The sequence below is a fragment of the Bacillus rossius genome, chromosome 10, assembly GCF_032445375.1.
Source record: "Bacillus rossius redtenbacheri isolate Brsri chromosome 10, Brsri_v3, whole genome shotgun sequence".
In the NCBI taxonomy this organism is placed as follows: domain Eukaryota; kingdom Metazoa; phylum Arthropoda; class Insecta; order Phasmatodea; family Bacillidae; genus Bacillus; species Bacillus rossius.
Window position 1 is genome coordinate 40,112,663 of NC_086337.1, and position 15,683 is coordinate 40,128,345.

The 15,683-nt window shown below is 37.3% G+C and overlaps 1 protein-coding gene across 1 annotated transcript; it reads left to right on the forward strand.

The window, feature by feature from the left end:
• Positions 1-128: 128 nt before the first annotated feature.
• LOC134536011 (succinate--CoA ligase [ADP/GDP-forming] subunit alpha, mitochondrial) lies at positions 129-14,256 on the forward strand. The gene is made up of 7 exons (XM_063375505.1): positions 129-451; positions 1,780-2,000; positions 2,776-2,997; positions 4,652-4,756; positions 8,229-8,408; positions 12,038-12,172; positions 13,698-14,256. The coding sequence occupies exons 1-7, from the start codon at positions 415-417 to the stop codon at positions 13,776-13,778; spliced, it is 981 nt and encodes a 326-aa protein (XP_063231575.1). The 5' UTR covers positions 129-414; the 3' UTR covers positions 13,779-14,256.
• Positions 14,257-15,683: the final 1,427 nt, after the last annotated feature.

The following is a 15,683-nucleotide window of genomic DNA, read 5'->3' on the forward strand; positions in this document are numbered from 1 at the left end:
AATCATTCAAATATATATTTTTAAATATTTAGTTGAATTTTTTCTTAATTATAGTATACTTGATATTTGTGTAGGGATATCAAATATATTGAAGCAGCTTCTTCTAGTGAAACGTAATGGGCAGAATGATTTAATTTACCGAATCGATTAATTTGATTAAATTCCGTGTAATGATCCGTTTTAAAGATTCGTTCATTTCGTTCTTTCAGTATTGACAACCAACAACGGGGTCTGCAAATCTCTACATGGAATGTAAAACCAAACAAACCTAACCGTTGCTAGGCAGTTGTGGCATGTTAATATCTGCTCTATGTTCGTGATCGAAAATGAATTTTGCACTTTGCACTGTTGTGCTAAAACGCTAACAGCTGTGAGCTCATCGCGCTGAGCCCTGGCGCAGAGTCCGTTTTCAAGATGGCGTCTTCCATTCGCACGATTTTGAGATTTGGAAGTAAGATCTCTGTAACAATTTCATTATTCGTAGAGTTAATTGTAAAATAATATTATTAAAATGACAATGAGTTTAGTTGATGTTATAACTTAAAGTTTCTGTTATTGATAACGATTATGATTTTTTTGTCGGTATTGCTTTTGGTTGATTAATTTGACCTCAAATAGTATCAATGTCACTGCCAAGTACCAGTGAGTGACTTAAAAATGTCTTTAAATTGCTCATTCTGTACTCGAGCAAATTTTTCCTTCTCGTTACGGTCTTGGAAAAATGTAGCTGTTGGTATCAATACCAGGGAATGGTCCAGGTTTGTAGGTACTATCCGCTGTTGTTAAGTTTTTGGTCATTGTCAGCGGTGGGCCTATGGGAGGGGCGTGCCTCCCTCCCAATCACCCCAATGAGTATAAAATTGTGTCTGTCTGCAAGATAACCATTGTTTGTTTTTTTACTCGGGGGATGCTTTTGCTTCCACACTGAATTACTGTGATTGGTGTTAAAAAAGTAGTCATCTACCTGAAAGAAACTCACCCAATCACGAAACACAAGTTTCAAAATTTCATTCTTCTCATTTAACTGGGAGGTATTCCATATCTACTACCCAAAATCTCTGCTCATTCGCTTCCACAACACTTCCCCTCCAGGATCATTCATGCCTCCAGATGAAGGGATGAACTTGGATTTGTGATACGAAACTTTTACCTTGTGAATGTTTTCTGTACCTTGGGGGTCGTCCATTAATCACGTGATGTTTTTTTTAGCAAAATTTTAACCCCTCCTCCCCCCTAGTGATTTGTGGTGAGATTTCAGACAGCCCCCCCCCCCCCCCCCCCCCCCCCCCCCCCCGAAATAAATCACGTGTATTTTTTTGCGCAAAATATTTTTAAAAATTTCGGAATATTATCTTTAAATATAGGTATAATATAATTTAATTCTGGAAAATTAAGCACAGTGATAAAAATGTCCAGACACACATTTAGGTTGCAGGTTTATTCTCACTGGCATAAAAATAATAAAGGAAAGGCTTATATGTGATTTACGCATGTATTCGGCGCCAAAATCACAGTCTTACTAGCGACTGGCAAGCCGAGCCGGGTGGTTCATGTTGCGGCGGGCGGGGATATTGTTGCCTGGCTACGGCGAGTCAAGGTCACGCATCGCTTTTCGGTTTAGTAGAAATCGGGCGAAAAAAAAAATACACTTGATATCTCTCTTGTGATATTTCATGATTTTTCCTGACCCCCTCCCCCCCCCCTTTCGAGCCTCACGTGATTAATGAACGATCCCTTGGTGATGTGTTGTGTATACCACTGGCATTGGTGTGTTCAAAGGTCCCAAGATCTGCAATGTGCGGACCAACTACACTTCGACTCGGGCCAACCTGAAGCTGACCAGTGCCAGTCGGGTGATGTGCCAAGGCTTCACAGGGAAGCAGGGCACCTTCCACTGCAAGCAGGCAATTGAATACGGGACCAAAGTGGTGGGAGGAGTGTCTCCGGGAAAGGGCGGCAGAACGCACCTCAACCTCCCGGTTTTCAACACTGTCAAGGAGGTGAGAATGCCTGTTTGTGTACATCATTTATTAGTCATGTATGTGTTAAGTGATCAATTTTTTTTTTAAAATGATAGTTAATGTAACGGACAAGAAAGTTTTGAGAATCCAGCGACCTTCAATGCTTCTTTGCACAGTCCTCTGAATACCCAATTTATACTGGTAATTTAAAAGTAATTATGTGCTCTACTAGCTTTTTGTCTTGATCTACACCATCTGCGTAAAATGTATTAAAAAGTTTCCGAGAATACTTTTGTTACCTAAGTAATATAGGTAAAAATATTTAATTCAAGACTTTGTCAACTTTATTTTGTGTCACTCGTATGACTGCTTTGCCTTCCTTACCTGAATGAAGCGAAATTTAAATGTGCAATCATGATGCTTACAAAAGGCTGTTATTTTCTCTCTTTATCTTTTTATTTTATTTTTTTATTTGAAGGCAGTAGCAAATCTGGAGCAAGTTTTGATTGGAAGAGATAACGGAGTGGTTGGAGGAATGTAGCCGCTAAAATGTCTCTTGGATATGCCACTGAGAGAAGGCAAGTCTGGAGACCTAGAAACAAAATTTTTTCTAGCAGTAACAATTTCAGGTGGAAATATTGATGTCTCGTGACGTATAGCGAACAACTTTGATGTACTTACCCATAAATTTCATATTCCTTTTTTCTGTTTATTTGATTTTTTTTTTGTGCAGAATTACAATATAGACTTTATTTTAACAGTTGTTGGCAATCAAAAATATAGAGAAGTGTCTTGTGTTTTTTTTTTTGTAAAGGCAAAGGACGCGACTAATCCAGATGCGACGGTGATCTTCGTCCCGCCGCCGGGGGCTGCAGCGGCCATATTGGAAGCGGTGGATGCAGAGGTTCCGCTCATCGTATGTGTCACGGAAGGAATCCCACAGCAGGACATGGTGCGGGTGAAACACCGGCTCCTCAAGCAGTCCAAGTCTCGCCTGGTGGGCCCCAACTGCCCAGGCGTTATTGCACCGGAGCAGGTAGGACACTCCTTGGAACATTCATGCACTGCAGCACGTTGTCTACACAGGCCTATCACAAAAGTCACATGAAAGTAGTGAATCTGAAGGACTGGTCAAAAAGTTTCAAAAACCTTTTCTGGCACCATTTTTGTCAGTAGAGTGATTTACATGGTTTCTTATGAAACACCAGACCGCAGCTAGAAAAAAAAAGGTGTTTAATGACTAGTTCACTTTTATCGGGTTGGGGGAGGAGGTTTCTTCCCCAGCAGCCACAGTGAAGAGAAGCAGAAAAAACCCAGTAACAAACTCCATTGGCACCCTCTCTTTCATCCTGCATCTCTCATCTGTCACATCTGTGTAGATGTTCAGGAAGCCACAGACTATAAAGTGGCATGAGTGATGCAGTTTACAGTGTAGTTTTTCAACTAAGTGGTCAGAAGTCCGTAATTAAGGGGTCTGCCTTGTGGGTGTATGTGTGTTAGTGAGGCTGAATGATAACTGCAACACACTCGCTGGTATTTATAGTGCGTTATAGCCTCTAAGCGCAAGGTTCTGAACTGGCGCGCAGCCTTTTTAAAGTCACAGGATAACTGTGAAATTTGAACGGTGACCGTAACATAATATGGTGTAGGAATGAAGATAAAGGTGTAATGCAAGGCCCTTGAGTGCTTTCGAGATTGTTTACCAGTTGTTTTACGTCTAAAAATTACTCTGAAAACACGTATTTTAGCCATTTTCACTCTTCTAAAAATATGTTTTCGGCCCTCAGCGAACTCTTAAGTGCTTTTCGTAGCAGACCCCACTCGGATATCTTGAGTAGTTTTGAAATTGCGTTGCTTAACCTGAAGCTCTGCACACCGTATGTGTGCCCAGGTAGGCGGAGCCCTTAACAGTGGTTTAAAGTTATAAGTGACACATTAAAGAGTCAGAGCCTGTTGTTTGTCCACTAAGCTGTTCCCAATGGCAAGATAAAAGTTTGTGATTGTAATGTGACCCCCACTTTTAGTTTCCATAGTTTTGATAAAGAATCGTAGCGTTATATACAGGTAAATACGGTATTAGTATGTAATGGTACTGAATCTCAATAGTCAGTTTTCAGAGGTAACCGTGTGTTTTTGCTTTGCTGCTGTCAAATTGTTTGTCTACATCCCTTGTGACTGATTCCAACCAGGGCGGTTGGAATGGAGGGGCATGGGGGTACAAGAGGGGCCTGGTTGAGTTTCCAGAATTTTTCTAATAGGACAAAAATTACAAGTCTATTGTTAAAAAATTCATGTGCAATACGTGTTGCTTTATGCTTTTACAGTTAAAAAGTATTTGTTTTTAAATTTTAGGGTTTGAAAAGTTGTACATTTTTAGTTAATGGGGAGGGGTTCTGTCAAAATTATTTGTTCTCAGATGCTCAAATTCTCTCGACGGTCCCGATTCCAACCATTATGCATGTCTTAAATTTGAATTAAATGTTCAGAAATTTTTAATTTTCCGGGTATGTGTCGGGCAGTTTCGAAATGAAATTGTGTGGCGGTTGTGGGTGGAATTATTTTGTGCGGGGTACCTCGGAAGTGTCAAGTGCATTGAAGCAGTTTTCTGTTTGCCCCGTGCCGGTGGTCCCTGAAGTGGTTGTGCTGAGCGGACGGGGGAGCAAGAGCGCGCGGTATTGGCTGTGTTACAGTGCAAGATAGGCATAATGCCGGGACACATCCACCAGCGCGGCTGTGTGGGCGTGGTGTCTCGCTCCGGCACGCTCACCTACGAGGCCGTGCATCAGACCACACAGGTGAGCAGCTCACGGTACTTTCACATTGGAGAGGAATCCATCCCAGCCATCTAGAGTCGATCAGTTTTGTTTTTTCTGTTTTTTTTTTTCCTTTTGTAATTTTAATTATATATCTTAATTAGTATTTGTGTAATGAGGCAGAAATATTTGTAATTTGAAATAAATATCTTAATTAGTATTTGTGTAATGAGACAGAAATATTTGTAATTTTAAATATATATCTTAATTAGTATTTGTGTAATGAGGCAGAAATATTTGTAATTTTAAATATATATCTTAATTAGTATTTGTGTAATGAGGCAGAAATATTTGTAATTTTAAATATATATCTGAATTAGTATTTGTGTAATGAGGCAGAAATATTTGTAATTTTAAATATATATCTTAATTAGTATTTGTGTAATGAGGCAGAAATATTTGTAATTTTAAATATATATCTTAATTAGTATTTGTGTAATGAGGCAGAAATATTTGTAATTTTAAATATATATCTTAATTAGTATTTGTGTAATGAGGCAGAAATATTTGTAATTTGAAATATATATCTGAATTAGTATTTGTGTAATGAGGCAGAAATAATGTCTTTCCAATTTTAAAAAAAAAAGTTTTAGTTACAAAGTGTACAGTTAACTTTGATTTTTCATCATTGGAGATAATATTTTATGGTTTTCTTTTTAGTTACAATTTATTTTTCAAACAGAAGATATTGGTGTTTATTGTTTTATTTTTATAATAAAATAATTTGTAATAAATTGGTGATTGTAGAGTGCATATCTACTGTTGTGATGTGACAATCATGACTAGCGTAATATCTGGCACATATTTGAGCAGTAATAGAAAAAAAATCTTGGTGACTACAACGGTTATTAATGCTCCATCTTGTCATGTTTTTCTTTATCGTACCAGCTTGAACCTCTGATCTGGAAACTGTAGTCAAATATGTTGCATAGTCAGTTGCTTTATACCTAAATTGAATTCCTATTAACTAATGTCTTTTTGGTGTTGGTATTTAATTTTCCACCTGTGTACATTTAACATTTATTTGGCATTTTGATACAGGTTTAAGAGTCATTGGAAATCCATGAATTTACTCGCAGCCAGCCTTTTGAATTTTCGCAGCTAAAATAAAATTTATTGCAATATCCTTTTTTGGAAAAAAAAAAAAAGGGGGGGGGGGGAAATAAGATTGGTATTCAATAGGGTTTTAGAGAATTATTTCATATTGTTCAAAACTCTTTTACAAGCATCACTGAAAGTGTGTTCTTTAATGTTTTCAAAACACTTCACACCTCATTGGAAAACGTAAGCTTTGAAGTAGAAATCTGAAACGACACAGCCCATTTTTACTTCTTACACTGAAAATGTGCTCCTAAATCCCCCACTGTCACACATCAACTAGAAAATATTTTCACCAGCCACCAATATGACGATGTTCATGGTGTAAGCAAGCTTGTAGGTTAACTACCCCTGACACACGGTCGCACAGGATTCCGATTCACTCGTTAACATAGTGGTCCACGTAAAAGCGTTGGGCAGAATAAAGTAAGTGATTCTGGAGAGATATTGTTTAGCAGAGGTCTGTATTTTAATTTGACTGCGTAGGTCTCTTGAGAGTTGTAAATGTTTTACATAATTTTAATGGTAAATTATGTTTTTTTCAGAAACTAGAAAGTATAACATTCTTCTGTGATGTTCCATAGTTTACGAGAAAGTTATAAATATGAAAATTAAAAGTATAACTAAACAGTTATTTTAAATACAATGTCTAGAGATAAGATTTTATGGATTTATATGTGACAAATTTTATTGTTTTTTTTCTTTTTAAGTAATATGCATTAATATATAAAATCACTCAAATTTCAAAACAAGAAACCTTGTAGTGTTTCTAAAAGCCTAAACCCACATAACATTTTAAGCAGTGAAAAATTTTTTTTGATGGATTGTTTGGCTTATGTTTATTTCTGGTGCCAACATATTTTCAAATTTAAGTTTTACTTTTTGTTACTGTCTTATTATTTCAACACTATTAATGCGTATCAAACAATTTATACATATGCGTTGAAAAAAAAAAAAAAAAATACTTATAATCTCTTTGTGGCCTAGGCCTTTAGTCATTAATTTAGGTTATCAGCTCTGGACTGCTATGCTTTACTTAAAGACAAAATATATACTTTTTACTTAGTGCATTATATATGTAGTATATATATATATATTTGTTTAGGTTTTTAAATAAAAGCCTTAACTATAGATTTATGAAATGAATTCTATGTTATTATAGACAAAGTGGGGTAATTGAGGTAAATTTTGCTGTATTTATTTTTTGCCTTGTATTTCGGTGTTATGTGGTTTATTGACTTTCATTTGGCTGTTATTTCGGTTTTGTTCGCCTTATGAACTTGCCTCTACTCATTGGTATTTTATTTCCTGTGAAGGAAGATGCAGCAGCATTTCCGTATTTCAAATCTCGGGTTCACGCTGTGGCTGATCACGGTACCAGCATTCCTTCGCCATAGTCGTGTTAGATGATAAGCTTACAACCTTTGCACTTTGCCGCCTCGCTGGACTTCGCTCGTCTGTTTGCACTGGCAGGTCAATGGACTGAGTACTGTAACACTGTGTGTGTTTCGAACCTCAGTAACGAGCACAGTCATGTGTTTTCGTGTTATTCATGTTGGAAATAAACTTATAATATTATATTAAGACACAAAATTTAACGTAGAATTCTTAAATAATAATACAGAGCTCGATAAATAAACATAAATAAAACGGTTGCTTTTTCAAACATCAAAATATCTCACACACGTTCTCTCTGCGTCCGCCGCTTGTAAACTTGATAAAAATCAATATAATTAGAAAAGTGAGATTCCTAATACATATTAGTTTAATTTGTCACAGACAGTGAAGGATTGTTGATATGAGATTGGAGAATTGGAGGAATGAATGGTTAATGGAAACAGGAATAACCTGAGAAAACCTACTGTCTTCAGCCAACGACCACCACATTTTCTGCTAGTGACGAACTTGGTTTCATATAAAAAATAAAAGATTCCATCCTCAGTCTTTATATATCTTCACTATTCCTTAATTCCATCCCATAGTTCAATTATATATAATTAAATTACTATTAATTTATCCAGTATTGGAAAATGTTTTCAAGGATTCATGTCCTTTTAAATATCTGTTTTGTATGTGTTCTTACGTAGCTATGTGTGTATGTTTACATTGTTTGTATTAGTGTTTTTGTATTGTGCCTTTCCATCTAAGGCATCCATCTAGTCGTAGGTAGGCATGTCACAATTACAGTAATAAATAAACAAACCTCGCTTGGAATCCACATCGCAGTAGTAGAATGCTAGTGATCCGACCAATAAAAACACATTGGCTCCAGTTTGATTGCTGTACCTGTGTGAACATCGACACTTGAGCTTCCTTCGCGTCTTCGCTTGTGTTAAAGCCGGTGGTTTTGTCGCAGGTGGGTCTTGGGCAGACAATGTGCTTCGGCATTGGCGGGGACCCGTTCAATGGCACGGACTTCATCGACACGTTGGACTTCTTCCTCAAAGACCCGGAGACGAAGGGTATCATCCTGATCGGGGAGATCGGAGGCGTGGCGGAGGAGCAGGCCTCCGAATATCTCTTGAAGCATAACTCGGCACGTATACTTTGTATTAAATACTTCCCAGTGACTTTTATTGGAGTTCAGACTTAACACAGAGAGTAGAAAGTTTTATTCTCAACTTACTGGTTACTTGAATACCTTGTTCTAGTGATGGCCTGATATCCAAAAACCCGATACCGATACTGATTCCGATATTTCCAAATTTACCGATCCGATACCCGATATTCCGATATTAGGCCTATCTCATTTCTAATACTGATTCTATAAAATTGTGGTTCTGGAGTATTGTTAGAGACAATAATGAAAAATGTTAAATATTAATAAAACATATTTATGTGAATGTTTATTATTTTTATTAATTGTAAAATATTGTAAATTCACATTAAATGAAAGCTAATAACGAAATTATCATAATGGCCTACAAATAAGCTCTCTAAATTCAAATTCACGAGTCACTGCATGTACTTAGTCCAGTGTCTCAACTGTAATCTACGAAAAATACCGTCCGAAAAACATCAGACTTTTGTACCCTTTGTAAAATTTCATCACGGTAAACGTCACGCTAGAAAGGAAGGTCTTCATGTAGCAAATTTTGTGACCATAGTTCAAGTGTATCACTCCATTTATTGGTGCGAAAACACGTTACAAATACGTGAAAAGTAATTTCAATACAACTTTGAAACGTACTGCAGAGTTCATAAAACCACACATCTTTATTTATGTTATTGGCAATGCACTCAATATAGCCAACATAATACCTTTGCTGCAACTTGCCCTACTTAAATACGTTTCATATTTTAGCTTTTGTAAAACTACGTAACGTCTTTGTATAGAACAGCAGTTGGCGACCATGAAACGACTGTTATATCCTTACTTACTCTATGGTCATATCAAGCAGCAACTTTATTCTTCCCAATGTTTACTTGCGGCTACACCACTTATTAAATTAAGTATCGTAATTATTTTCGTTTATGTTTTCAATTTATGTACACTTAGTGAACTTCGAAAATTCATCAAGCGAAAACATTTTGCGAATATCTGAAACGAATAAATATGCACTAATGACTGGGATTTGTGTACACATGGAATAATTGTACCGTCGGGATGCATTGCAATATCAGAAAGAAGAAATAGGCTTGAAATTGTTTCAGTGCAAAATATGCTTGGAATTACTAGGTATTATGGCGACGTGAAGAAAGATAAATTACGCCCGCGGAAAAGAAGCTTGGAATTACAGTTAAGGTTATGTGAGAAGTAAACATCGGTTATCAAAATATCGCAAGTATTTACCGATGTCCGATATTGAAAAATGTGCCGATATTACCGATCTCCGATATCGGATATCGGGCCATCACTACCTTGTTCTTAACCTACTGGTTGCTTATTATTCAAATATGCATCATATTAAATACATACCGTATTTACTCGTGTATAGCGCGCCCTCGTGTATAGCGCGCACCACGATTTTTGCAACTAATTCCAAAGAAAATTGAAATTTTTTTTTTCCCCCATAAATAAATTTTACTAACATTTTGTGGTACCTGATTATTTAAATTGATGTGTGGTGATGCGTCAGGAAAATACATAAACTCTGCTGTCTAAACGGAAGATAATGAAGCGCTATATCGTCACAACTGGTACGTGGAAGGAAGGAAGGGAGGGAGGCGTGCCGCGCTACGTTGCTAAGCTGGCGCGGAGAACTTGATGACTCACCGGTGAGGAATGGAGGAAGCGAAGAAGTTGCAGGGGGGGGGGGGGGAACTGGTGACAACATTCTCTCTTTCTCTCTCTCTCTTTTTACTAGCTTCTGAGCTGGCTTTCTGTAAAGGGGGGAGGTCTAAAAATAAACAAGAGACCATGATGTGCGAGCTTGCGCGCGCGCGCGCGTGCGTGCGTGCGTGCGTGCGTGCGTGCGTGCGTGCGTGCGTGTGTGCGTGTGCGTGTGCGTGCGTGCGTGTGTGTGTGTGTGTGTGTGTGTGTGTGTGTGTGTGTGTGTGTGTGTGTGTGTGTGTGTGTGTGTGTGTGTGTGTGTGTGTGTGTGTGTGTGTGTGTGTGTGTGTGTGTGTGTGTGTGTGTGTGTGTGTGTGTGTGTGAAACAGAGGCCTTGTTGCTTGTGCGTATGTGTGGGGGCTGGCCAGGAACGTCACCCGTCACCCGGCAGTTAACGACTTCCACTCCTCCCCGCCTCCCCCCCCACAAAAAATTTTTTTCCCGTGTATAGCGCGCATCCTTATTTTTTTCCTTTACTTGAGGGAAAAAAAGGGCGCGCTATACACGAGTATATACGGTATGTATTAGTGACATGTCAGTTCTACTTTTTTTTTCTGGTTCTCAGTTTGGTCTCGGTTCTTAAAAATCAGCTCTCAGTTTTAGTTTAACATTCACTCGATTTCCAGTCTCACCAATGTGACTTTATGTGTCCCACTTTATCATAATCCAACCACAGTTGACTCACATCTGACGAGATGCTGGAGCAGTACTGTACTGACAATCCTGTAGCACAGCAATATCTAGTAGTACATTTTAACAACAATTTTTTTTAGTCAGTTTTTAATTTTAGGCACATCAATAAAACATTGCTTGAGAAATATGTAAATATTTGTTCACAGTAGATAAAGTAAATTATAAAAATATAAATATTAAAATCTAACATGGCATTAGCAACAACCAAAAGAATAATTGCAAGTTATGTGGGTATTTTAATAAGTGTGATGTTGAGTTGAAAGTGATACATAGAGCTGCTAAAGTAAGTAGCAAATGCTTACAGTTAATGATTATATTATCATACAACTTTTTGTCAAAGGATTTTTTTTAAGATAAGTTTTAAAAGTATGTATCGAGCCTTTGTTATTTTGTCCATAGGTCTACTTTTAGTTTAAATGATTATCTCTGTCTCCTAATGTAAAGAGGGACAAAAAAAGGCTATGAATTTCTGCACAAAAAACTATTTTGTGTATGTTCCCACACTTCTTGCAGTTGGTGTTTTCTTTCTTGTATGCTTTTTTGAGCTATTATTCTCGAGAAGTCTATTTACAGAGTATGCATTTAAACAACAGAGAGACTGTGTGAACAGTCACATTGGTTCTTCTGGTTGAGAGTTGAAATGTTGCGGAAATGTGGGCCTTTCATTGTTTTGAACCAAAGTGCCGCCATCTTGTCTTGACAGTAAGAGGTTAACATTAGTGTGCAACGAGATGTGTCTGATCAGCAGATAGGCTATGAATGTTGATTGTGTTTGCACCCGTTATGTTTAATTGTTTGTAAAAAATACTAAAAATAAAAATTTGGATAGTGGAAAGCACAATAATTTGTGACTTAAATACATGTTGGTTTTAAGACATTAACATACTGCAGAGTATGAATAGTTACTGATACCTTTTTTTATAAACTAAGAGTTTGCCCATTTCTCTGTTTTTCCAGGTTTTTAAGACACTTTTTCTCGTACCAAAGTTTTTCATTGTACAGATTTTGCCTGTCTGCAGGAACCTTTAAATTACCGTAGGCTATCAGAGAAGGGTGAGATGTCTAGGTCCAGACTAGTCTTAGCATGACCTGACTGACCAACTTAGGGGTCACATTTACCTTACTCGTCGGTTGGGATGGTGCCTTGGTGTATTTTTCATCTGTAAATTTATAATTATTTTGCCCCTGCTCTGTTCCAGGGGGAGAATTCCAAGCCCGTTGTTTCTTTCATTGCTGGCATCACCGCCCCTCCTGGCCGCAGAATGGGCCACGCTGGAGCCATCATCTCCGGCGGAAAGGGCGGTGCACAGGACAAGATAAATGCCCTCGAAAAGGTAAGTTAACATGGAGAATGAACATTGCATAGAGCCAACATTTTACGGGGTTTGAAAAAATCAAATTTCTTCATTAAAATTAGTGGATTTTATCTTGTAGTTATAAATTAAGTATGTATATCAAGAATAACTTATGTTTAACTGCTTCAACAACTCGTGGTAAGACACTAAAAATGTGTACACGTAACAATACTACGTAATATTGATGTTGAGAGTAAGTTCAACAAAAAATTGCAATGTTCAAATTATTTTATACGGTTGCTTACAATGTTATTGTAACTACTAACACTACATAACTTTGTAAGTAGTGGAGAAAAAAAAAATTGATTGATTTAGTAAGTTAATTTCTGCTGCCAACATGTTTTCAAATTTAAAGTTTACTTTTATCATTTTACCTTTATCTAAATCATTTTAGTACTAATATGTATCAAAGAATCCATATGCAGTGTTAAAACCCCATGTACTTAATACATTTCCTTGTAATGTTTCTCTGTAGGCCTTGCTACTTTTATTTACTTCACTTTGAAAAAAACCATACAATAGAAACTTTTTTTTTTATATATATACAATACACTGGTTGTCGGTTTCTAAATAAAATTCTAAAGATTTACGAAATGAGTACTATATGTATTTTAATACACAAAATAAGGTATTTCAGGTAAATTTAAATGCATTTTGGTATATTATTTCTATTTTGGTTTTATTTTTTTATTCCCATTTACTATAATCTTGCCTCTAGGCATTACTAGTATAGTGTAGATGACTAGTTTTTTTTTATTTTACTACTTTTTTTTTCAGTTATAACTACTGTTTATCGGCTATTGCTTGCTGTGACTGGCATGACATAGTGTGCAGTAATTTCTGGTGGCATGCCTCTTGGTAGGTTGTGTATGGTAGCTGAATTCAATACAGCACTGACTTTTGTAGCAAAGTCTGCTCTCTGTAGAGTTCAGTGTGTACAAATTCTTACAATTAGTGGGACGCTACTTTTTTAGTTCAGTCCAGTTTACAAAAGTGGTTATTTTGAAAGGTGTTCAGTTTACATGACGTATGGGTCGCCCTCACTAGAGTTCCGTGGATACAATTGAAGTGATTGTGTTCTGCGACAGTACATTGGTACATAATAAAATTGGCACTAGTGTTGACACTGGTTCTTTGTTTACTGAGGGAGGGTGTGAGACAACCCACGTATCCCCCCCCCCCCCACCACCACCACCAATCCTTTTATGTGCACGATGGACGTAACAAAAAGACATAGGAGAAGAATGCTAATTTTTTATACCCTAGTTTACCTATGGTCTATTTTATTTTTTTACCCTATCCAGGTTAAGATTAGCTGGACTCCACTGTATTTAATATTTTTTGATCTTGCTTATTGCATATAAAACTGGTCCTGCATTGTGATAAAAGAATAAAAACTTTAAACATTATTAAAAGGTCTTACCAGGGTTTCTTTAGACATACTGAGGTATCTTCACAGCTCTGCTAGACCAACATCCAATCTTTGGTGTTTGTGCTTTCACAGGCTGGTGTGATAGTGACACGCAGCCCAGCACAAATGGGTGTCGAACTCCTCAAGGAAATGAAGCGAAGAAACATTGCCTAATAGCTGCCGGGAAGCAACAAATGTGGATGCAGTTAAGTTTAGACACATGGCTACAAATATATGTTATGTTGTTATGTATTCCAAATACTTTTTGTAGCAAGTGTAGCCCCATCCATCCCCCTAATGTTTAAAAATGAATGTTACAAAGGAACAAAAAAATAGTATTTATTGTTTTAAAATGCTGGACAAAACGATTTAAAAAAATTTTGTGTCCTATTGTATATTTATTGTAAAATATTATGATCATGGAAGCATATTTATTTTTTATTTTAAGAGTGTAACACACTGCCATTTAATTTTGTTTAGTAACTATAGTATCTCTTCTCCCTGCCCGCCCTTCCGTGCGAAGATATAACGATTATTAATGCACAAATATGATTGTTTATCTTGTATGATGATGGAAGAATACAAATTTTGTGCCACTGGGTTAAGAGTGTGATTCTATGAGATGTAAATAAATACTGATATGTTTAAATAATTTTGCGTTACATTTCTAAATTTAATAATTGGGTCTGCTATATATTCTTGCTTATCAAACAGGCATGTATAAAAATTTTTTGAACGTTTTTTCCTTCCAAGTGTGTACAATTCAAAAGTAATAGATTTTGACTACAGTAAAACATTTTTGTTGCGACCACCTCTCTATTACAACCCGATTTCAAGGAACCGTGAAAAAATTGCCGAAAATCTGACAGAAAATAAGTTTCTTGTGGTGAGTAGCCTGTTACTGAGTTTCTCTTGCCGAGTGCAGGGATGTTTATTTTGACAGCTCGAGCAATTATCTTTTCCACGTCCCTCCTCAGCGTAAAAAAAAAAAAAAGCCACCGCTACCGCCAGTCTGGCCTGACGAGTACGGATGAGTTAGCCTTGAAGAATGTTACCGAGGGGTGAGCTTATGCTTCATGAAGCCGCTGCCGCCAGCCAGCCAGCCGAGCTTCATGTGCGCCCACTTGCGTTGCAGAACCTACAGCTGCCATAAGGAAATGTCCAATTATTTTTTTATTTTTTTGTTATTCTTACATGAACATTATTGGAAGTATTAAAGCCAACACAAAAATACGCTGTGTGTTAAAATTAACAGATTTTTAATGATCTTTCATTTCGTTTTTTTTTTTTTTTTTTCCTTTTCTGATTTTGACATTTTGTTCAAAATGTCCAATTTTTTGACGGTTTCCGAGAATGTATTTGTAAAATCACTGCTTCGTTAAATCCGGGGTTCGTGACATCGGGTTTCTAGTGTATTTAACTACGGCAAGCAGAAAACGTACATGTAAATTAACCAGTAAAAATAAACTGTCTTTTGACATATTTTCTTTAGAGGTGGCCTGTAGGGCGACGGACTTTGTGAGGTTGAAGTGGGTTTAAAGCAAAGCCGTCTAGCATTGTGAGTGACAGCATCCTGCCATTGTATGGCTGGTTTCTTAGCGAGTAGCGGTTTGGAAAGGGGGGAGGGGGGGGGCCCCTGAAATAAACTGAAAATTTTGGAAAACATCAATTAGGACCCTATTCCTGGGAACCATGAGGGGTCACTTCAGAGAGGTTTGACTGTATAATTTCATCTTCAAGTGTACAAAAAGAAATAAGACCTTGTTAATTTCATACTTACATGGCAGTTACACCTATTATTCACACAAACATGCATCCATGCTTGTGTGCATGCCACACACAAATTTGTGTGCTTTGGATGTGTGCATATGCACGTGCTGGTGTCTGCTGGCGTACACACACGGGCATGCACATACTACTACGAGTACATACACATGTACACGAGAAGGAACGTGTGCCTGTTATCATGAGCACGTGCACAGTAGGAGCACATGGTTATGGTCACAACCAAATGAAAAGGAGCTCACGAGCACGTGCACAGGAGCGATATCCCACGAGCACGTGCACAGGAGCGTGAGC